Source organism: Caloenas nicobarica, chromosome Z (genome assembly GCF_036013445.1).
Source record: "Caloenas nicobarica isolate bCalNic1 chromosome Z, bCalNic1.hap1, whole genome shotgun sequence".
NCBI lineage: Eukaryota > Metazoa > Chordata > Aves > Columbiformes > Columbidae > Caloenas > Caloenas nicobarica.
In genome coordinates, this window is record NC_088284.1 from 75136144 (window position 1) to 75159065 (window position 22922).

Below are 22922 nucleotides of genomic sequence, written 5' to 3' on the forward strand. Positions count from 1 at the left end.
TAACTTTTATAAAATTCTTGACTTTTTTTTTTTCCCTCTGGTCTTTCGTTGTCCCTCCTCCTCAGGCAGTTGGGGAGATGCCACTGCTCGAGGTCGGTCATTGGCTGTCAGACCACAACCATACACAACCAATGGAACCCAGTCTCACTCCCAGTGATCCTTCCCCCTCCCCTCCCCTGTGTATATAACTTTCTGTTTAGAGTTAGATCTTCTGGAAGCTTATACTTAGGAAACGACCCAGTGAAGGAAGGAAACGTAGAAAACAAAATGCAGAAACAATGCAACAGATCCTTAATTGACATGGGTTGTTATCATCTCACTGGCTTCCCAGGTGTTACTATGATTTTCCTCACTTCAAAATTTAGCACAGAAACGTATTTTCTTTTCCCAATTAGTATATGGAAAGGCAAAATGCAATGCTACAGTATCAGGGTTAATGAAATTGCAAGTTCTGATTTCCTTTAATGCAGTATATATGTGAGTATGATGGTTATCAGAAGAAATATGCCCACATTGAGATGCACAAATGCATTTTTCACTAAAATCCCAGTGAAACACCTACTCATATTACAATTACATACAAACTTCTCAGATGCTTAGCAAAATTCATCTGTGAAAAATACTAATGCTCTAAAACCAGTATAGTAGCATTCCAGTTGATACAGAAATCACAGTACAACTGTTCACCAAATGCAGGTAGATAGAATTAATTTTTTTTTTTCTCCCATACTGCAGATCAGTACTCCTGGAGGGACGTACAGCGCAGGAACTGTTAGGCAAACATCATACCCTCAGCAACAACACGCTCTGTGACCTTGGACTTTTGTATGTCTTTACCACAGAGACCCTGTGTTTGCCTGAAGAATGACGTAGTTTCTCTATTTGTTTGCCTCACGTAGTGATACCTTTAGCCACGGCGAGACACCTGATTTCTCCTCTCACTGAGCAACGCTGTCTTCATTAGGGCACTTCTCCCTGAGCCTCTCTTCTAGAGCTGCAAGCTCAGGTCAGTGCCTGTAGGAAATCTAAACAACTGCAGTAGCACTCCAACACAGTCAGCAGATAAACCTCTGAAAAAGCTGGGGGTGAAGTCTAATTAAAAGCCTTGTGTTTGTGTTGTTTTGTTTTCTTTAATGTTTTCCTTTCAGATCCGTACATTTTTGCTGAAAAATGCTGTGGCATATAACATGGATATAAAGCCATCCCTACATTACAGTATTTGTTTTATATTCCATTTTGCCCATCCTAGCAGACAGGTGAAGCTCCACCACAAACAGAGGCATCTAGTATGGATTAAAAATATTTTTAATGAAATATATAATCTGAGACTCTCTTGAGACCATGAAGGTGTCATAGGGATGGTCTTCTTCAGGGCCACAGAGAAAATCAGAGTCTGAGTCCTGTCATTCCTGGTTTGGTTCAAAACTGTCACAGGTAGGAAAGTACTTCAAAGTCTTTCTTTCCCAGTGTCATCTGTGATATGGCCTGACAGACTCTTAGAGAAAAGCTGGGGGAGTCTTCTTGAAAAAACAAAAATTGTCTGACATTTAGAAACCTCTTTAGATAATCCCCTGCAGCCCACCATGCATTCTTAACTCTTTCTGGGTAATGACTATTCTGTGCCCTTCTAGCCCTTCTGCGCCCATATCCAGGACTTCAAGCACCAGGCTTACAGATCCTAGCAGAGATTCTGAGGAGTGAGGAGGAAAAAAAAAGTGAATGGACATGATGGTTAACTTCTTCACTTAATTTAGGAATGGGAGCCTTTTCAGGCAAGAATATGGAATAAGCAGTCATGCTAGATCATGTCAATGTAAGGTTGAGTATTGTTAACATGCAGAACCATGATGCTGATCATGCTGTGAATAAATTAGTAGCAGAGTGGTATTAAAAACACACTGGAAAAGAGTACATACTTTCATCATCATAGCTATGTGACCATAGTTTGGGGATACTTATACCTCAAAAAATTGGATTACCAATTGTGTATCATGTATCCTTAAATGGTAAGGGGAATAAGCTTGCATCATGCAGGGAATGCAATAAACTTGCATTCAACCAAGCGACTAACCTGCCCCATAAAAAAATATCAAATCATTGCCTGCACTAATTATTCTATGGTAAAATCGGTGTATTACCCATGTAGTAAACCTGTTTCATCAAGTTAGTGGTTGAACTCATAGTATTGCCAACTCCCTCAGTTTTCCAGTGACCCAGCTAATTTTGGAATGGTTTCTTTTTTGTTTAAGCCTTTTTCAGTGTAATGTGATGCAGCCATAGGGCTGTATCTGGCAAGAGGCTGTCTGCTGGTGTGACCACCATTGGTGGCAGTGGCTGCATCGAGACATTTCTTTGACAGAGATTGAGTTAGTGGCCATGGACAGCATGACATTGATAATACAAGAAGAACGGGACACCTTTGGTGGATGTGGAGTGGAAGGAACACTGAAGCCACAGTGGAAGGTATGTTCAGAGGGATAAGGATGCATGTCAGGAATCAGATTTGAGGGTTTCAGGAAAATGGGAAGCAGGAGGTAAAGAGAGGCAGCGATCATGCAGATGAATGTTGAGGGTTACAGGTAACTTTTTGACAAAGTGGCTCAGAAGCAGATGCCCTTTTGTAGCATGCGCTGTTGTTTGTGTTGCCACCCATTGTAGTGGTATGTGGGATTTGTCTTCTGCAGTTTGTTATGCTGGCCATGCAGGAAGGATTTCCTTTGGGAGTTAATATCCTGAAGAAGCACCAGCTCTTCTCTGCCTCTCTGGGGTTCCTCATGCTCCTTTGCCTCTGGCTTGGGAAGTGGGAAGTACTGCAATGATCCCAAGCTGAAGATAAGGTCAGGGAAAATAGAAAGGGAGGGCAGTTGAGCTGAAGAGCAGGTACTCTCAGTTATTGATATTCTTGATTTTTTGATTGATATTCTTAAAAATAATTTTATAGAATATTACAGTGATTGCTGATCCACTTTTCTAGTGAAGAGAAAAATCTCTTAATAGAGGAAGTATTACTATTTTTTGAGAGTTTGAGGTGTGTGAGAGTTATTACTCAAATACACACCTAACTTAATACAGTGATTGAAATTTCTCTACATGGATTATGGCTTTTTTACCTGTTAATGAGGAAGCTCATATAAACAGTCTTGCAATATAAAAATAATTCAAATCTCTCCTTCAAACATCACTGCAAACAAGATGCATGAGTAGTAAGAGAACTTAAATGTTAATTGTTGTGCCTTTTATAGCATGGAAACAGAAAATGGTGGTAAGCTATAAAAGAGATTCATATTGCTAAAACACAAACATTTAGCATTTTCTCACACAAACATGGCACAGCATAAGTGAATTTTGTATTTGGATGGCTTGGACTTTTTGCTGATGTTGTCTTTTCCATCTGAAATTACCATACAAAAGTTGACAGAAATATACATTTAAAAATTTTAAAGACCATTAAAAACTGTCTTTACAGGTGGCTTGGGTTATTATTAAGGTGTTAATCTGCGGTTTTACTTTCCTGAGTTTGCCAATGCAAGTACTGGATTTTCATAGTAGAAGATAATTTAATTGCTGTCCTTGTTATGTCCAATCTTGCTGTCAAAGGATCTCTCAGTTCTGTATTGAAGTTTTGAATAAAGTCTGTTGCTGGATGAAGTACTTTAAAATCAATAGAAAGCCTGGTTTAAAGGCAATGGGTAAATATTTCAGAATTGCTTCTGTTTCTTCAGGTAGATGATTGTGGTTTTTTCTGTGTGTTTCTAGCAGTATCATTCTGATAGGGGTTTTGCCTTAGTTATTCATGATTAACTAGCATTTTAAATGCAAATAATAAGTAAATGTGAAGAGAGACAAACTGTAATACATATGAAAAAGAAATAAATGGATGAAGCCATTTCAGAGATTACATGGTCACTAAGAGAAAAAGGAAAAAGTTAAAGCTTCCCTCTGTGCTTCAGTAAATGAAGTACTATTAATCTTATCAACACTTCCGTATGTGGTCAGGCCCGTAAAAGGGTTTGAAATGGAATGGAAAAAAACACTGAAGTTGGAAGAAGGTCTGAGTGTAATATGCACCCACATGAAAAACATATGGGTCTGAGTGCCCCAAGAGAGTGCTGCCTGCGTGATGGGGTTAAAGTCTAATCAGAGGAGATCTGAGCTGAGTGGAGTCTGCCTCCTTCTCACCTCTCCACACCGTGCTGGATGTTTCCTGTTTTCTGTACTCTGTAGTCTTGCTTAATGTCCAAAGTCCAGCTTGTTCATCCCTATCTAATCAGAGGTATTGTTTATTAAGTGTGTTGTTTTCCCCATTCACCTACAGTCCTAACCCCCAATTGCCGAGAGCCTGGCCTTTGACCCTGCTGAAAGAAATCACCTGTATTTCTGGCTCCAGGGCAGTGTCTGCAGACACGTGCAGCAGGGAGGGTATGGAGAGTGTTGGGCAAAACTGATTCAGGCCCACAAAGAGCATGGGGGGGATCACACAGGGAGGGTGTGCTTGCTCTTGGTTCTTGGCATCTTAAAGTTGCACTGCAACCAACACCATGACTTGGAATGAAAAACAGGGAAGAACATAACATCACTGTTATCAAAACCCAAGCCTTTGTAATAATTTCAATAGTGAGGATAGCAAACAAGGATACGACTTTAAATCAGGCTGCCAGTAGCGTAGTTTCTGGGCTGTGCAAAATAGCTGTAACAGGACATGAAAATAAATGCAGTAAGGACATTGGTCTCTGTGCCTTGCTCTTGCTGTTTTGTTTTTTAAAAAAACAAGTAGGCGAACAACTGGCTGCTATAATGGTAGACACATTACAGTTTATTACCTGTTTATCACCTGTTTATCTAAGCACCACAGTCCCCCACAAAAAGCATACTTAGGTGCTGCATGTGAACACTGGCATACAATTTGCAAAATACAAACTACAACAGATACCTGAAGTGGACCTGTTAGCTGAAAAGACCATTGCAGATATGATTTCTGCACTGCTGGAGGGACACTGGACATCATGGCAGAAATTCCAAGAGAAAGTAGGCGCTGAAGAACACACAGCTGGCCGGAGGCTTACTAACGGGGCAAGAAAATGCAACACTCTTTGTAAACATTGGAAAATCACCAGTGGTTAGGCAGCTGGGAATGTGGCATTCATAGCTTGCCATTCAGAACAAGATCTTGGAAATGGACATTGACATGGCTGAGTCTTAGCCTGTAGGTGCACAAATAAACTGACTAATGGGGAGGATTCTATCAAAGCATGAGAGGTCAGAACAGATAGTTTGTGGAAATGTAGTTACTCTAGCAACAGAGACACATGCAGTGAAGGAGGACAGACTGTGGAGTACCGAATTCTATATGCATTTTTGGCAGATGTATGTTATACTGAAGGTTATTCAGAACCATATGTTGGACCCTGCCATCTGCTCAATTTGGATATGGCAGCTATAAAGCTGGTGTGCAAATACACAAAAAGAAACTCTAACTTCAGGAGAGAAAGTCCCAGTGCCTTCTTAACTACAACTGTCTCCCACAGAAAATTACTTTTTTTATTTTGTGAAATATATAGCCTTCCTATACAAAAGTGTGCTAAAGTTAAATTCGAGCACTTTTAGCTTAATTTTATCTCAATGCCACATTAAAATGGCTCAATACTTGATTGGAGAAGAGTCTGAGCAACCTCGTCTAATGAGACCTGCTTTGAGTGGGGAATTGGACCAGGGACCTTCAGAGGGCCTTTTCAACCTGAATTATTGTAGGATCCAAATTATTACATCCATGCAGATGCAGAAACAGACAAGTATTCTTAGTCAAATGCAGTCATGAAAGAGATGGATCTGCCAGTCAGGGAAACAAACAGTGGCACGCAGAAAGAAGAGACAACAGAGTTTTAACAGAAAGGTTGTTTATTTGGTAGAAAGTTTGCTTGTAAATATCTTAGAAAAAAAGTAATTCACCCTGCTTCCAGCCAGATTGCTGTTGAAACTCCCAGTCTGGCAATTCACAGCTCCTTACAACTCAGAGGAAGGCTTTGTCACACAGATGCAATGCCTTCTCACTAACACATTGATACCTACTGTAGTTAGAAAATCCTCTTGGGCTTCTCATCTAATAGAGACCTATCAATTTATGCTTTGTGTTCTGACAGGATCATGCTTATGCCTTGGAAACGAAGGTAATTTTTGTTTAATTGAATAACTGTCCCTGTACTGTCTTGGACAATAATGCCTTGCTGTGTGGCCCATCAAGAAAGAATCCTCTTGTGCAAGCAGTAGTTGCTGTGTTGAAAATAGTCTCTGAACTATAAGAAATTTACCAAAACCCAAGAAAATCTATATTATTTGTTTTAAAAAGTCATTAAGTTTGGTTTAATGTGAATAAAACCAAACTCTTATGGCGGCATTTCAAGGAGTTAATGCTAGGCTTTGAACTTATGGAGCCCGGATATATGGCAACTCAGGTCCACTCTCCTGATAGAAGCGAGAAAAGCCTTTTGTTTTTCAAACTGCATTTTTAGCTCGAACTGTGGAAATCCAGCAGGAATTAAGAACTCACAGTAACCTCCTATTTTCTGTTTGAAGGGCGAAGTACGGTTCTCTGACTTGTAATTTCTAATAAAACATGTGGCACAGAAAACAGATGCAAAAATCAATCTACGTGTGAAAGTTCAGAGGCAGCAGCAGAAGGAACACTTGCCTGAGATACCACATTGACATGGTGGGCACTGAGTAAGTACCTAAGTCAAAAATAGTCCCCAGCAGGCTCAGTAAAAGAAGCACATGTGTTGTAAAGGCAAATTGGGTGCTTACGGAAATGATTCCAGCAGGACCTGAAGAATTTATTAACATTCTCCTTGCACAAAGGAGTTCATTCTCAGTGGGTTTATCTGAAACTCTCCTCTGGCAGGTTCAAGTTGTGGGCCCTCTGCATATTGTTTGGTTTCCCAGTCAATTTGTCTTGTCTCTTAGACTCTGAAAATTGTCTATGAATTTAGAAGGGATGCTTCAAATTCTTGTTCTTAATTTCCACCTGTGAAGCTCAGTGAAATTATTGACCTGCCCTGGGCTTCTGGCATTACAAATAAATTACTACTGAGCACACAAGGAAAGTAACTTTGATACAAATGGATGAATCATTTCCCACACCAAAACATTTATTAACTGCATATAGTTAGTTGATTTATTTTCTAAGGTTTCTTTCTTTTTCTTCCTTCTTTTTCTTTCCCCTGTCCCATTTACTGTACCTTGCTGTGAGATTTTCTTTGCAAGAATGAGTATGAATGGGCCCTCATGAAAAGAACAGGGGCCATTGTCCTGGATTTGTACAGGACAAAGATAGAAAAGGTGATGAGAAAGCACGCTGCGCTGAAACATTCACAGCTTGAGACGCATAAACAACTTGTATTTCCTCACACATGCAGGCACTTAGTGGAATAAATATACAATGACACTCAAATCCTGCCGTCTTAACCATATTATAGTAAAGCCTGAGAATAGGTTTGCTCACCTGCCACTGTGTGACCACTCTGGTATCTTCAGGATTTTCAGCAGCTGGGAATAAATTGTGGTTCTACCTGTGCAATTTTTCCTGTGTCCTCTGCCAAGAGAGATGCTTTGCCTTTGCAATGACATGGAATCCACAAGCAGGTTTTACTCACATCTGATTTTCAAAGGTGTTATAAAAGTATCCCACCTGATTACTAACAGAGCAAAGCACTGCTCTGTGTTGTGAAGCCATTTCTCATCAGCAAACTCACATTATGCATTTCTCTTGTGTAACTGGTACCCACTGCGTGCTGACAGCTGGAGGTTTGGAACTTTCTTTGGTTTCATCTCTCAGGATTTTTGTCTTTCACATCTACTATCAGACTTGTTAAGAGCTTAGGGCATAAATCACCCGGGAGAGACTGGAGGAAAGAAAATTCTAAGTAGAGCTCTTCTCTCACCAAAAACAACAAGAAGCTACGAATATGGTTTCAAAAATAGTTCAACCAAACTCCACATATAAGTGAATTTGATTCAAAGCCCACTGAAGTCAAGGTGGGCTTTTCATTAGACCTAAGCATTTTGGTGCCAGTTTTGATTCTGCATGAGATCTCTGTCATCTGCCTGGCTTTATTTTTAACTGTGCCCACAACCGTGGTACAAAGTACCTATCCCAAATGCCTAACAACTAGAGCACATTAAGTTAAGGGGTCAGTATCATGGTGACCCCTTGTGCTGTGCTACTATTTTTTTTTATGAACAGCTAGCTTTGTTTCTGATGGGTATTTTGCTTGCTGCCAGGAGCAATGTATGTACCACTTAGGCTGAGCTATGAATTACAGCTCCAAAATTAAACAAGGATCCTGCACAATAGTGGCACCTGATGTAATCTTTCCTTTGCCTCTGTGCTGCTAGCAAGTCAAGGTAAATTAATGTTGAATGTCTAAGTCCAATCAGCAACTGATAAGGCCTGTTTTAGTGACCTGGATCCACTACAACTAGTGATGATACCAAAACAGTAGTCATGTTGCTTGTGATGTCTGTAATGTGTTAAAGAAAACATGCATTTGTGACCTGGCTGTGTCACATCAACAGCTGTTATTCTGTTTTCCTATTTCTTTCTTCAGAGGTGACCTTTAATGAAGCAGCAGAGGCTTTGTTTTTAAGAGGCTCTGTTCCAAGAAAAAAGGAGTGGGAAGGATGGAGGTGCAGATAAGATCCGTAGGGGGAGACAGTAACAAATGGAGACTTAGTAAAATCTGAGGAATCTAAGCAAAATTTGTGGGAAAGTTCACAGAAACCACTGCTGCTTTTGAAAAGTCTGCTCAAAACCACAGCTTTGAAACAGAGAGGGGTCAGGGATCAGACCTTAGTAAGGATGGAAAAATAAAGGTTTTTCCTCCTCACTAGCTTAAATGTGAAACATTCACTTTCTCTAATACTTCTGTTGCCCTAAGGTGAGAATTTCTGTAACTAATGTAAAGCAGAGTAGGCAGTATAGCTGTTTATATTGGTGTGCGAGCTTTTCCCTAAGAATGATTAAGGAGAGCAGACAATCCACACTCTGGATCCACTCAGCTTGAATCCTCCACTCCCCTCCCACATAGTACATGCTGATTAGTTCCAAGTATATATCAAATAGGGTCTGCATATACGGAAGTTTATTTTTTTAAGAAACTTCTTTTTTTTATAAAGAGACTCATTCTTTGTCCATCTGGAGGCACGGGATGCCCAGTGTGAGCAGGACAACATCAAAGTTTGTATCTCTCTGCCCAGTGGCAAGTTCCCTGGGCTTTGTGTCTGCAAAGGCATGAACAGATCACAGCAGTTTCGGGTTGTCATTTATCCGAAGGCTGGAATACATTCCCACATGTCGGACCAGATTGGGTTCTACAACATAGGCGTTCTCCCCCTTTGTACGCAGCAGTGAGTAGAGGGCAATATCCTTAGCAAAACCCTGTCGGCACTGCATCCCCTTCAGATAACCTAAGGCACGGCGGGCAGAAGGAGCAGAGAAGAGCATGGCAGGTGTGCAGCACTCAGTGACCGGCACGATATTATACAGCGTGGGGGCCAGCCGGCGCAGCTCCAGCATGTAATGCCGTCCCACCAGCTCCGACAAAGCCATGCTGTACACAGCGAAGAACAAGACAATGGGCCAGCTGAGGCTGGGGCGCCCAGTTGCCCAGGAGTACACATGGTTCAGCACAGGCCCCAGGAACATGCCCAGACCGAGCCACTCAAGGATTCTCATGGGTTCGGGGTTGAAGTAGCGCTGAAGCCGCTCCGGATGGTAAAGCTTGAAGTAGAGCGCATCTCTGAGGTATGGTTTGGAGAATCGGGCCAACAAGAGGTGCTGCAAGACAGCAAATATGTCCTCCTCTGGCACAGCGTCATCTTCCACTATGAGGACATATTCTGGGCTGTACGCCAACAGCGACTGCTCAAGGCAGAAGATGTAGTCCTGCTTCTCCTTCTCAAACTGGTTCACTCTGGGGTCAGGGATCTCCCCAGTTTTGTCACGACTGACCATAGGAAAGAAGCTGCTCAGCAGCTTAACATCTTGATGGCTACTGGGGTCTGACTCCACGTTACAGAGGAGGATGCGGTGGCTCTGGCAATGTGCACCACATTTCTGGAGGAGGCGGTGGAAGTGGGAGGCCACTTGCAAGACATAGTGGAAATCATTCCGCCTCTGCACAGTGATGATGGTGACCAGCAGCAAGGGCTGGAAGGCGTCACTGCCAGAGGCCTCAGAGGCATTTGCTACTTGCAGCTTCTCAAAGTAATGGAGGGCAGCCTGGCCCTCCTGCTGGTTCTGCTCCAGGAACTCCTGGCTCATGGGGTTCAGGTGCCAGCGCCGCAAATAGAAGTAGGAGTGGAGGAGCCGGTGGCATATCAAAGGTGCAAGCACACCAAATGTCACTACAGTCAGTGTGAGGAGATGGATAAAAGGACTGGACCAACGGCACCACCTCCCATATTGCTGCCAGGTTCGGTGTAACATGGCTGCTGCAGAAGGAGGGCACCCCTGCTCTATTCATGGCCTCATTTCTTCACTTCCGATGCATCCTCTCTGATTGCAAGGTTTCACTGGGGCAGCAGATGCCAAACCTGCACAATTTGACCCAGCTTAGAGAGGAAGAAAAAGATTGTTAATGAAATAGGAACTGTCAGAGTGGGAAGACCATTATTTGATAAAATTGAAAGCTGAGGGCTAGTCACTGAGTTAGCCATTAAGGCACCTGAGAAGTCCCTTGTGGTGGGAAAGTCCAACCCCTGCCATAAGCAGGGACATCTTCACCCAGATCTGGTTGCTCAGAGCCCCATCCAGCCTGGCCTTGAATATCTCCAGGGACAGGGCATCTCCCACCTCTCTGGGCAACCTGGGCCAGTGTTTCACCACCCTCACTGTAAAAAATTTCTTCCTCATGGCGGACCTGAATCTCCCCTTCTTTAGTTTAAAACCATTACCCCTTACCCTATTGCAACACGCCCAATTGTATGATCACAGAATTGTTGTGGAGTTTGAGGAAAGATAAGCCACACTTAGTGCCCTGCAAAGTGCCCCCAAGACTTTTTCAGCATATAGGAGCTCTGATTTACTTAGCTAGATAGGACTTTGTTCTGCTTGTTACTGTGCTTGAAACGTGTAACAAATGGGCAAGGTGGAAGCGGGATGCATGGATTCGCTTTCTGTTAAAGGCAGAGAATTTAGATACCACTATCTGGTCACAGTGACATAGTAAGACTTGGGTCACAGCCAAGAACCAGAGCTAGATCTCTTACCTCTTAGCCTAGCACATATCTGAGAGACAAACTTTTACCTTTGTGGAATGACACTTGGTTCTCTTCTGTTGCTCACACACTTCCAAACATGTGCTTTTTCACTTCCCAGAGTGTGAAGCAACATAACAAAGATACCAATTTACCTCACTAAAGGCATGTGTACGCTAGGTGTAATGTGTGTGCCCGTCTCAGATGTCTCCTTCTGTCTAGGTCCTCTGAAATACAGTCACAGCAAGATCAACAAGTTGCAATCAAGCCATTGACTCATATTTATTATTATTTAAAAGTCTGTAACTTAAAATTACATGCCTTTAATTTAAAATAAAAAATATTCATTTTTAATACATACATATTAAGTAAACATGCACCTTCAAATAAATTAGATTTTGCCATATTTGGCTTTTCTGTTCTGCTACTTTGGGCTGCCATGAACACCTAACAGCCTGGCTGTCAGAAGCTTACACAAAATCAGGGCAATTAGGCTGTTCAGATTAATTCCCTTGTGCCAGTAATTTCCCATTTCAATCCACTGTTTGACTCTCCCTTTTACTTTCCATTCCGTCTCCTTATGAACTGGGTTATTCATGTCCCGCACCACTGACTGTGCCCCATTCAGTGGAGTTTCTCCTTTTTCTAACCTGTCTTGCCAGGCCGAAATGTCACCCTTTTTCTTCTCTGCACTGTCATCTGAAGCAGCCTAAGAAATGAGGTGTACATGGAAAGTAATCACAGCCATGGCTTTTCTTCTCTGTCTCAGAAGAATGGACCATGTAGAAGAAATGACTCAGACGACACTGAGCAGGGCCTAATTCTGGGACTACTTCTAAACTGCCTTCATTACTGTCATCACAGACTTGCTGGTTTTACCATCAAAGAGAACCACTTCATATTGTCATATGGGAATCTGACAATCTTTAAGAAAGGCCTTTTACTAAGATTAATGGAAAATACACAACAGTTATTCCAAATATTTGTTAGAGGCAAGACACTCGATGCTGTAAGATCGCAAACCATCCTTGGATAGACTGTGGCATCAGGGATGTGCTGTCTTATGATTAACAAAAACACAAGACTCTGAATATTTACTGTAATCAAATAGAGACAACGAATTGATATGCTGATGCATGAGAATCTGTAGTGTCTTCTCAGATGGCTTTGTGGTTTTTCTTTTTTCTTTCTGATTACACAGTCCTGTTTCACAGACATTGCGTTGCGTCAGTGGACCTTGTAAAGCCCTTAAAGGTGATGGCTGCAGTTCAGCTGCCAGATGCAAGCCATGATGGGTCAGAACGAAGACCTGAAGTCCACCAGATGCAAAGACCTAGCATTTCAATGCAAGTTTATTCACCCAAAATCCAGGGCTTTCCTTTTTTCTTATTTTCTCTTAACCAGTCACAAATATTAAGGGAACACACAAATAGAGGAACATATTCTACAGCTCACACTGACATACTTTCGGGCCTCCTCTTGATGCAAGCAGCACTGTGGGCACTGAGTCGGCCTCCAAAGTGAGGACCACAGTGGAAAGGAGATGAAAAGAAAGCTAGAAGGTAGTTTAGTTCTCAGGGAGTAAAAAAACTTACTTGCTATCTCCCAGCTTTGCTGGAAATCTGAGCTGCAAAAACTATGAGCCTGCAGCGAGTTCTGTAGCTCTTGTGCTACACGCTGAAGGATTAATAATCTCCCCCGCCAAGCAAGAGGCCTCCTCCTTCATGCCATCTTCTGCTGCAAAGGGAGAAATGGGCATCACGTCTTCCCTGCAGCCGCAGGGGCTGCAGCCTCACAAGATGAATCAAATGGACACTTGCCTGAGGTCTTGCTCTTCTGCAGCCCTTGTTGTTCAAGGGTAGGACACTTGCCTGAGGTCTTGCTCTTCTGCAGCCCTTGTTGTTCAAAGGTCAGGCTCTCCTGCACCATGAGAAGGTCCTGCGGGTGGACTCCCTTAGAGCCTGCTGCCTGCCCATCAGTTCTACACCAGCCCTGCCTGCTGGAAAAGTTGTGCTGGGACTCCACCTCGTGGTAAGGTGGCCCAGCCTCTCAGGCTCCTGTCATACAGGGCAGTAGAGAACTCTAAAACAGCACACTGGACTGGAAGACAGCCATGTAGGTCACAGTGTCTTGTTCACAAGCGTTTCCGACTTACCGTGGCTTCTCACCAACTCAAGAGCTTAGAGCTCTTATTCTGGTTTTGCAACTCAGAGCACCTCAAGGAAAACAACCATGAAACAGGCACTAATGCTTCTCTCCAGATCTTCCTCTGCTGCCTGGGCTGCTGGCACTCATGCTCTCGATCAGTTTATTTGCAAAGGAAAAGATTCTTTTCACTACATAGTGGACTAATATGCCTAAATGTAGTCAGGACCATAGTAAAGTGAGTCAAATACTCTATGCCAAAACAAAAAAGCTGAACAATCTATAGAAGAGGGGAGACACTGACCTCCTCACTCTTCAGCTGTAACACTGGGAACCTGAGAGTTCCACATCTAGATAGAAATTCCCTGCTTCTGCAGAGGCGAAGTACGAGCTTATCTGCAGGACTTCAATCCAGAGTTTCTGGTCTGGCTGTTTTCTAGTCTTTAGGATGGTGCTGACTTCACAGAAGATATTCTGTTTTCAGAAGCTGCCGCAACTGTCACTTCCACTTTTTTTTCATTTTTAGGGGAAAAAATCTTATTTAAGTATTTATTTATTTAAGTATTCTGACAGAAAAATGGAAGTTTGAGGAGAAAGGCAAGAATCAGAATTGGATGTTATAGTGCTTAAAAAACCATCTGTGAATCCTAAATAGTAACCACTCTGCAACCATGTAAATACTTGCAGTGGAGGCCACTTTTATATATGTTCTGTGTAGAACGGAGCCATTGCTTAAACACATTTAGAAGCTGTGGCGATATAAAGCTATATATTCAGTTTGTTTCTTAGATCCTCATGATGATTCCTTCCAGAAACACCTGGTTCACCTAGTTCCAAATGATGAGGGGTCTGGAGCATTTTTCTTATGAGGAGAGACTGAAAGAGCTGGGGCTGTTCAGCTGGAGAAGAGAAGGCAGAGAGGTGATCGCATCAATGCTTATAAATATTCCAAGGGAGGTTGTCAAGAGGATGGGGCTAAACTCTTCTCAGTAGTGCCAAATGACAGGCAGTGGGCACAAACTGAAGCACAGGAGGTTCCATGTGATGATTATGAGGAGAAACTTGTTTACTGTGGGGGTGCCAGAGCCCTGGAACAGGCTGCCCAGAGAGGTTGTGGAGTCTCCTTCTCTGAAGACATTCAAACCCACCTGGACACATTCCTGTGTGATCTGCTCTGGTGAACCTGCCTTAGCAGGTGGGTTGGACTACATGATCTCCAGAGGTCTCTTCCAACCCCAACCATTCTGTGGTTCCGTGCCGTGCTTCTGTGAAATCTATGTTCTCATCTGTGTTAGTCCCCTAATTACTTGGTTGAATTATACTGTTCAGGAAAGTGACCTCTGCACACACTGAGGAAGAGTAGAAAAATGAGTAATGTCTTGTTTGGGGTGCAGAACGCCGTCTGGTGTGCCGGTGCTTTAAAAAAGAAAGCTGATTTTCTGTCTGCTCCAAACTCTTTTCCACAGAGGTATTACTGTGGGTAGGCATTCCTGGAACAAAGCTTCCTCTGTGTTTCAAAGCTGCAAAACTTTAGGAGGCTCCTGGATAGCTAATGTAAGACAGGCCATCTGTTTTCTACTGCCTGGTCTGTGAGACAGGGCCGTAATTATTCCTTCATGATTACAGTTATGCCTTTCTGCCTAGCTACAATTCTTTTCAGTGTCAATGGGAAAAGCCATTCCTTTCCTAACATATGAATAATATTTCCTAACCTATTAATAATAAAAACTGCTGGATGAAGTAATATGGTCAGAAGGCATAGAGTCATCTCTGAGGGAAACAAAAGTAGGCTCTCAGAAAATGTCATGGAAAGGTCAGCTGTTACAGTCCCTGCCTCAGTGATAATCACAGAATCACAGAACAGTTTGGCTTGGAAGGGATCGTCAAAGGCCATCTAGTCCAATCCCCTGTGATGAGCAGGGACACCTTCACCCTGATCAGGTTGCTCAGAGCCCCATCCAGCCTGGCCTTAGGATTTATTTTCTTAGTTGAGAATGTACAGCATGGATGTAGGGATTCATTTTTTTTCTCCCCCCAAGAGACAAGAATTCACAAATTGGACCAGCTATTAAAAGAGGAAAAATGTTTGCAGAACACAACTTTCTACCAGAACGTAATAAACAGCTAATTACAAGGAGGCCTGTAGACTGTATTTTCTGTCAGAAACTAAAGGAGCAAGAGGCAAAAACTGTCAAAGCATTTGACATTACCATAAATATCTAAGGTTAGTGGAATGACATTAAAGGTAGCATTACTCTCCAAATTCAGTAATGGTGGTGGTAGTAATAGTGTTCATGCAAGTTGTAGTTTTGACTTGCATGTTAATCCTATAGTGGCACCAAAGTTGAAACCTTTGTGCAAAAAACACTTCTTCAGCCTAACCCTGTGTGGACAAGCCGCAATCCCAGGACCAAGCTCCTCTACTAATTAACCTTCTCTGGCAGAGACAAGAGCTTTGTCTTGGCTGTGGTATCGTTACTGCACTAGGAAACAGTCCTGCTTGAATCTGAGGAAACTGATGGAATCTTCACAAAGTCATAACGAGCCATATAGATCTCCTTCTATTTCATATATGCATGCTGACAGCTGACTGTCGTGTACAGATACCCTCAGCTTCCAAAACCTGAGGTCCCTACCATGAGCTGATCCCTATTACTGGACCAGATGGCCAGCTTTTCTCATCTGCAATTCTGCTTGTTTTCTGACAGCTTTTAGTAGGTCAGGTGCCAGATAATATTTCTGCAATGTGTTCAAGATCCCATTGAAAACAGCAGTGTCCGGCAGAAACCAAGCATTCACAGATCTGACCATTACACTTAGATGCCAAACTGGTAATTCGGGTCCCTAGAAAATATAAACCATCTTGGCGAGAGCTGTGCTTCTAAAAACATTCAGCAGAATCTTAATGGTAAGAGCTCAGCAGTTGTTCTTTGTTTTTAATATCTGGTACCAAATATATCTCTTATCTCTTCTACTTCCAGCATTGCTTAAAGCAGTTGTCATTATGTTGCTTCTAGACAATGAATGTCAAATAAGCCAGGCTGTTCCATTTAAATTTAATCTAAAATGCTCTCTGGCAAAGACCACGGCTGCTGGAGTTCTCTTAGAACTTTTTGTTTCTTAGGGTCTACGTACTAAAGGCATAGCACTGCTACAGTCCAACAGGCTAATGATAGCTTGAAGAGTAAGAGAAGTGGCCAGGGAGGTCAAGAATGTTTGGACTCGGTCCTTTGCAAGACTTACGTGATGTAAGAGGTAGAAATCAATGGCATAGCCATCTGGTTTGATCTGCCGGTTCTCAGAGCCTGTCAGTGAACATATAAACTTTTTCTGTTTAAGGAGATGGAATCTAAGGTCTATTAGAAAAGTGAAAATGCAGACAGATACACAGGGAGTCTCCCTGTCCAGTTAGAAAACCCCACAAAATGCACCATTACATCTTCAGTGTAAATTTACTGATAAGCTGGCCTGCTTTTCTCATTTAACTGTGGTTAACTTCTGGTTGTTCATAAATCCCTAGAAATCCATGGACCACAGTTTGAAAGCCACTGAACTAAGAGTCAAGGGGGATGGATGTGGCAGCTGGAAGACGCTTTCTCCATTTCACTTGAACTAAGAAGGTAAAACTATGCCATCAGTGAAAAAAAACCTATGAACTAAATATATATTTACAGTTATATCCTCAACTTCTGTTTCCTTCTCATGTATATTAATTTTCCTCTGCCATAAAAATTGGAAGGGAGCCCATTCTCAACACCTCCTGATGTTCACCTGGCTGCCTCCCTGCTATGCAATGTCACAATGTTCCTCCCTGTTGGCCTCAAACACTAAGGTCAGTATTTAGATCAAATGAGAGTAGAAAGCAGCCTGGAGAAGAGAGTTCTGCAAGATAATAGCTTAACACAGACAAGGAGTTTTGTGAGGAACTGTCTTTTAGACAATGACTCCAAACCTTTATGAGGCTTTAAAATTAATTATGCCATCTGTATCTATCTGAATTTTCATTTTATTTTGTGTCAGGTAAAAAAAAGGATATGTTGTTCGAGAATTTGATCATGATCTGTATAAAAACTGTTGCACATTTTCACAGAGATCTGCCTGGAGCCCTCCAAAATCTTAAATGTGGCTTTTGGTTTCAGCTCCTTTCCACTTTAGCATAAAATTTACATCCCTATTTGTTAAAAAAAGAAAAATCATATTAGACAAAGCTGCTGCTAAGAATGGCACCAGCTATTACCTTTTGCTGTCTGCTCTTGGAATCTCAGAGCTAAATGTGCATTGACTCATCAGAGGTGCTACAAATAATTTGTTTTACCTCCTTGTGTCACAGTCTTTTGCTAAAATAAGACCAGGGCTCCTGCGTGCAAGATTCTATACACAAGCATAGCTAGAGGCAGTTTCTAACTTGGTGGATCTTCAGCTTAAGAATATAAAAGTTAGGAGGGAATCTGGCTTTCCCAGATATATAACAAATCAGCCTGGTTTTGTTGTCATGAATAACGGTCATTTTATAGTCTAACCTTACTGGTAATCCACACAGGTGAATTGTCTAGAATACCTATTGAAAAAACAACTACTAAATGTGGTATGCTGAAGTAATACGAACTCTTTGTGAATTAAAGCAATCTGAACAGACAAGGAAGAAGAATTCTTGGTCTTGGGGAAGTCTGTCCAGAAGGAGCTATTCCAGAGCAGCAGGAATGAGGTATCCCAGTACCACTATCGAGCTATAGCTCCTTCTGCCGTAGCTCTTCTATTCGATTTCTGTATACAATTGTGCCCTCATGGCTTGCTAGGAAAGCAGCCATTTCACAGCCTCTGAAAAGCCATGTGCAGATTAAATTAGCTGCCCAAATATCTGTGATTTGGGTAGGTGTGACAGGTGCACCCACTCTGGCTGAGCAAGCAGCACTTTGGTTCAGGCATCACCAACAAACCAGCCTCACGGTCCAAACCAGGAGAACTGTGCTGGGCCATGTCTTCTCAGGAACTAAGGGGCCACGTCTAGGACACGTCTTATTGGGAGCTAACGGTACCAGCCTGAGCTGAGACTTGACAAAACTACAGCTGCTACAGCTGCACACCTGCACATACACCAAAGCAGAGGCTGACTACAAGTCAATCACCTCATGCTGTAGATATCTGCAGCCCCCTGAGCCCACAAAGTGCTCCAGTACGGCAGGGGTTGCACAGTGGTGAGCTCCTCTTGAGCAGGGACCCCACTCCTGGTTACTCCTCGAGGTTCAGCGACCCCTTACCCAGCATCTGACATCTATAATGGGATAAACGACATTTTACATTAGGCCTAAAAGCATATTGTATGCTAGCGACATGTATATATCCAGCTATAGCTTAAGTATTAGAAGTGTAGTAAGTAGCAGAATGTTTGACCGCCATCTAATCATCATTTAAATCATTGTTGAAATCATCAATTAGATCATCCTTCAATTACCATTACATTAGAGCTTAATTATCAATTATTGTTAAATAACTGATAAATCACTGCTTAATTATAATTCAATAATTGCTTAGTCATCATTTATCGATCATTATAATTTGATCATAATTCAATCATTAACTAAACCTTTTCATTAACCCAAAATTATGACTTCTCTTAATAATTCACCTTTGGCAGTATGGCTGAGGGTGTAGGGGAGAGGGACAGAAAAGTAAACAGATGTGATGGCTGCTAATGCAGACGTCGCAGCTTTATTCTTGTTCATTTATGACTGTAAAGAATAAACCAAAATGAACAAGTTAACAGGATATTACATCTGTGAGCAAAGGCCTCTGCTGATAAGGCAGTAAGTTTCCAGCTGGGATATGTCTATGTAACAATAAAAGTGCAAAACTGCACTAGCCAACAACCAGAATATTCTGATTCTAACCTCTGCTTAGAAAAAAATGTTTAGTCACACTGATAAACAACATTCCTCCTTCAAGAGACCCTGTCTACTAATGCTAATCAGTACTGCAGACTTTTTTTCTGTCTTCACCCCTTGTGGCTGGGGAATACTCTGTCTTTCTCCCCCACCACCATGTATGAAACAGGCTATTTATCCTGCATAGAAAAGCATGGTGAGTGGGATGACCTGGTTTGGGGGAATACTGGTGATCTGTTTGAGCCCCAAAGGGAGAAAATGGGATAAATACGGTAGCTGAAAAATAGTCTGTTACGTAATTAGTATTTACCTTGTTAGGCAGACAAAAAGAGCAGCAGGTTTCACATGTGCAAGAGGGTGTATCTCCTGGTTTTTGTGCTTGCAAATGCTTGCTGAACCTGGTGTTCCTTTATGGCAGCACACTGGCTGTACATGAAATTATCTTCTCAGCAACTATATGGGAGCAAGCCAGCCTAGGAACCTGTAGTGTACGCTGATATAGTTTCATGTTTTGCTGCACCAGCAGCACAACTGCAGATTTCCTCCACAGCCTGTGATTTTAAATGTCAGTGACTTCAGCCTTTAGGTGCTCCTCTTTTCCTTTGGGAGAGCTGCCAGGTAGCACAAGGTGACCCTTAAAGCACTGGGATTAATAGCAGTTACCTTAGTGATGATGGTGAAAGAGGAGAGGGCGTTAGATAAGAAAAGCTGAACCCCCCTCCACCCTCTGCCCTCCTTGCAAAACAGCAGAGACACAGAGGGTATTTCAGTGTGCCCGGGCCTCAGCCCCCACGCCTGGACTTCTGAACAGGGGAATTCTGTCCACGTTTTTACCTCCTTTGGGTGGAAACTGGCTGGTTTTTTGTGGTTTTTTTTTTTCCTTGTTTCCTTAAAAGAGCTTCTTTTTCATTCACCTTCTCTGTTTCTTTAAGCCCAGCCAGGCTCTGACCACCCTGTCTCCTGCTCGTCACCATGTATAGTCACAGCCTCAGAGCAAGCACAAAACGTTTTCTCGTTCCCTGGAGGTTTTCCACTTCAACCCCTCACTCGGGTGCCTCAGCTACAGGCGCTGAGCCCAGCCGGTTCCCGGAGACCATGCCCTTCCCTACCGCGAACGCCTCCCTAACTTCGTGCCTCTCCTGGCCCGGCTCCCCCAAGCTTCGGTGCCGCCGGCAGGACACAAACGCCCCCCACCCCGGGAGGCACTGCCTCCTCCCTCCGCAGTCCCCTGGGAAAAGCGAGAACCGAACCTCCCCCGGGATAGCCCGACCCAGAGGGAGCGATTTACCCGTTCCTGCTCGGCAGCCGCGCCCCGAGCATCAGGCGCCGTCCTGCAGCCCGCGGGAGAGCCGGGCTGCCCGGGGTCCCCCCAGCGCCGCTACCCTGCGCCCCGCCGCCGGCACCCCGGGCCCTCCGCCCCGCCGCGGGGGGTCCATGAGGATCCGTTCTCCGCGTTATCTCGCCACTCTGCTTGTTGCTCACTTCTCTCCCGCAAATTTTTCTCCTCCCTCTCGGGCGGTGAGGGTGGGATCAAAGGCATCAAAGCCTAAACATGTGACTGCGCCAGCACAGAGATGCTCGGAAGGAAAGGGGAGCTGAGGAGAGCCAGAAATCGAAAAGCGGAGAGGGAGGAAGTCTGCGAAAGCAGGTTAAGAAATAAAAGTCGAATCACCTGAGCCCCTGAGGACTCGCGGGGTAGAGACCTCAGCCCAGCCAGAGCCCCCTTATTCCCACTCTGTGGTCCTCGAATACCCCACGAGGAGCAGCAAAACGCCAGCCCGGGTAGTGCTGCCAAGCCCCGCGGCCTCTGCGGCTGCACAACCCTGCACAAACCCTTCCCAGCTGGGATTTCAAATGCACTCTGGTCTTGTGTCAGGTGTATCTATCTGCTTCTATGGCCATGCCTTCGTGACACTGCCTCATCTTCTCCTTCTGCACAGAATGGTTCGGGTTGGAAGGGACCTTCAAAGCTCCCCCGGTGCCACCCCTGCCATGAGCAGGGACATCTTCACCCAGCTCAGGTTGCTCAGAGCCCCGTCCAGCTTGGCCTGGGATGTCTCCAGGGATGGGGCATCCACCACCTCTCTGGGCAACCTGTGACAGTGTTTTACCACCCTCACTGTAAAAAATGTCTTCCTCATGTCTGGCCTGAATCTCTTCTCCTTTAGTTTTAAACCATCACCCCTTGTCCTGTCGCAACAGGCCCTGCTAAAAAGTCTGGCCCATCAGCTACACCAAAATTTTTATCAGGCTGTTCAGGATCCCAAAATCATATAAAACTGTCCCAAGAGTGCCTCTGACCTGTTAATTTCCTACCTTGTCTCTGTGTTCCATTTTCCTGTTCTTCTACACACATACCTTTCAGCCCCATGGCCATAATACTTAATTATAGAAATTGTTTCTAACTACAGCTATCTGAAATATGCCTCAGAGAAAGTTCTCTGTCTTTCAGTCTTTCATTGTCAGGAACTGCAAGAACTCCTTAGTTTTGTGCCTGCAGCTTCAGAAAAGAGAGTGCATATATTTAGGCCAAGTTATTTTCAGGGGCTGACCTCTGTCTTACTTCTAGGAAATAATAATTTTAAAAAAAATCCCTTATGCTGTTTCACTAAAGCAGATAGAATTTTGCTAAAGCCCAGTCCTATGATCAGAAGCTTCCAGTAGGTTGCATAATTTTTTTAATGTATCAATTTATACTATTCCCTCTGACAAGCATTATGAACAAAGGAACTCAGTTATGCATGCCTGTGACCCCTACTCATTACAACTAGCAAGAGCTGTCCCTCAGCTAAGGCTTCTTATTGTGAAGACAATGCAGATGAAGGGGGGAAAAGCCAGAGGAACAGTAATGCTCATAATAATAACACAATCACCTTTGAGTTCCTACAGTGACCTCCTCATCTAGGAAAATGTAAGGCATGCTGGAGGGTCCACAGGTTTACCTAGATGCATTGTTACTCTGAAAATAATAAGGAAAGACAGTAGAAGAAAGCATAGTTTCTCAGGTGGTTTGCTTTCCAAAATCCTTCTTTGCTGACTACCTCTGTCTCTTTTTCTACCAGCTTCTAGTGACAATGATTCATACTCTACCTTTTACTTAAATGTTCTCATGCCTGCAAATATTGATGCACTGGAAACAAAATACATCCTGGAACAGAACACAGGCAAAAGGGTGCATGAGAGTACTGGAGGCAGGAAAGAGATCAAACATTCCTAGAAGGTCCATCAGCATGTTCTTCCCAGGATCAGAGTTGCAGAATTTGTGAGACACAAACATTTTTTTTCCAATTCTGTGTCAGTATGCGTGTGGCAGAGTCACTGTTGAGTGACATCGGCAGAAACACATCACATTGCACCCGGTACTACATTTCAGATGGGGTTTCAGCCAGCAGAACAATTTGGTAGTAATAATTCCTTTCAGAATGGGCCAGAAGGACTTTTCTTTGGGAATAAATATTTAGGTAATTGTAACTTTGTGAGGAGCCTTTCTGCCTAATCTTCTCTGCTCCCACTTCACTTGCCTGCTTCTCAGGTAGCACTTGACTTCCATTCTTAAACACTTCTTTATTTGAAACAGTTTCTGTTAGACCTGAAAGACTGAGGGAGAAAAGTCACAAGTGATTTTGGGGCAGTGGCACAGTTTAA

At 43.2% G+C, this 22922-nt stretch overlaps 1 protein-coding gene across 1 annotated transcript; it reads right to left on the reverse strand.

Annotated features, from left to right (window-relative positions):
- Positions 1-9140: 9140 nt before the first annotated feature.
- PGAP4 (post-GPI attachment to proteins GalNAc transferase 4) lies at positions 9141-20733 on the reverse strand. Its single transcript, XM_065657334.1, has 2 exons — positions 20566-20733; positions 9141-10605 (listed from the first exon to the last, which is right to left on the reverse strand). The coding sequence occupies exon 2, from the start codon at positions 10478-10480 to the stop codon at positions 9293-9295; it is 1188 nt and encodes a 395-aa protein (XP_065513406.1). The 5' UTR covers positions 10481-10605; positions 20566-20733; the 3' UTR covers positions 9141-9292.
- Positions 20734-22922: the final 2189 nt, after the last annotated feature.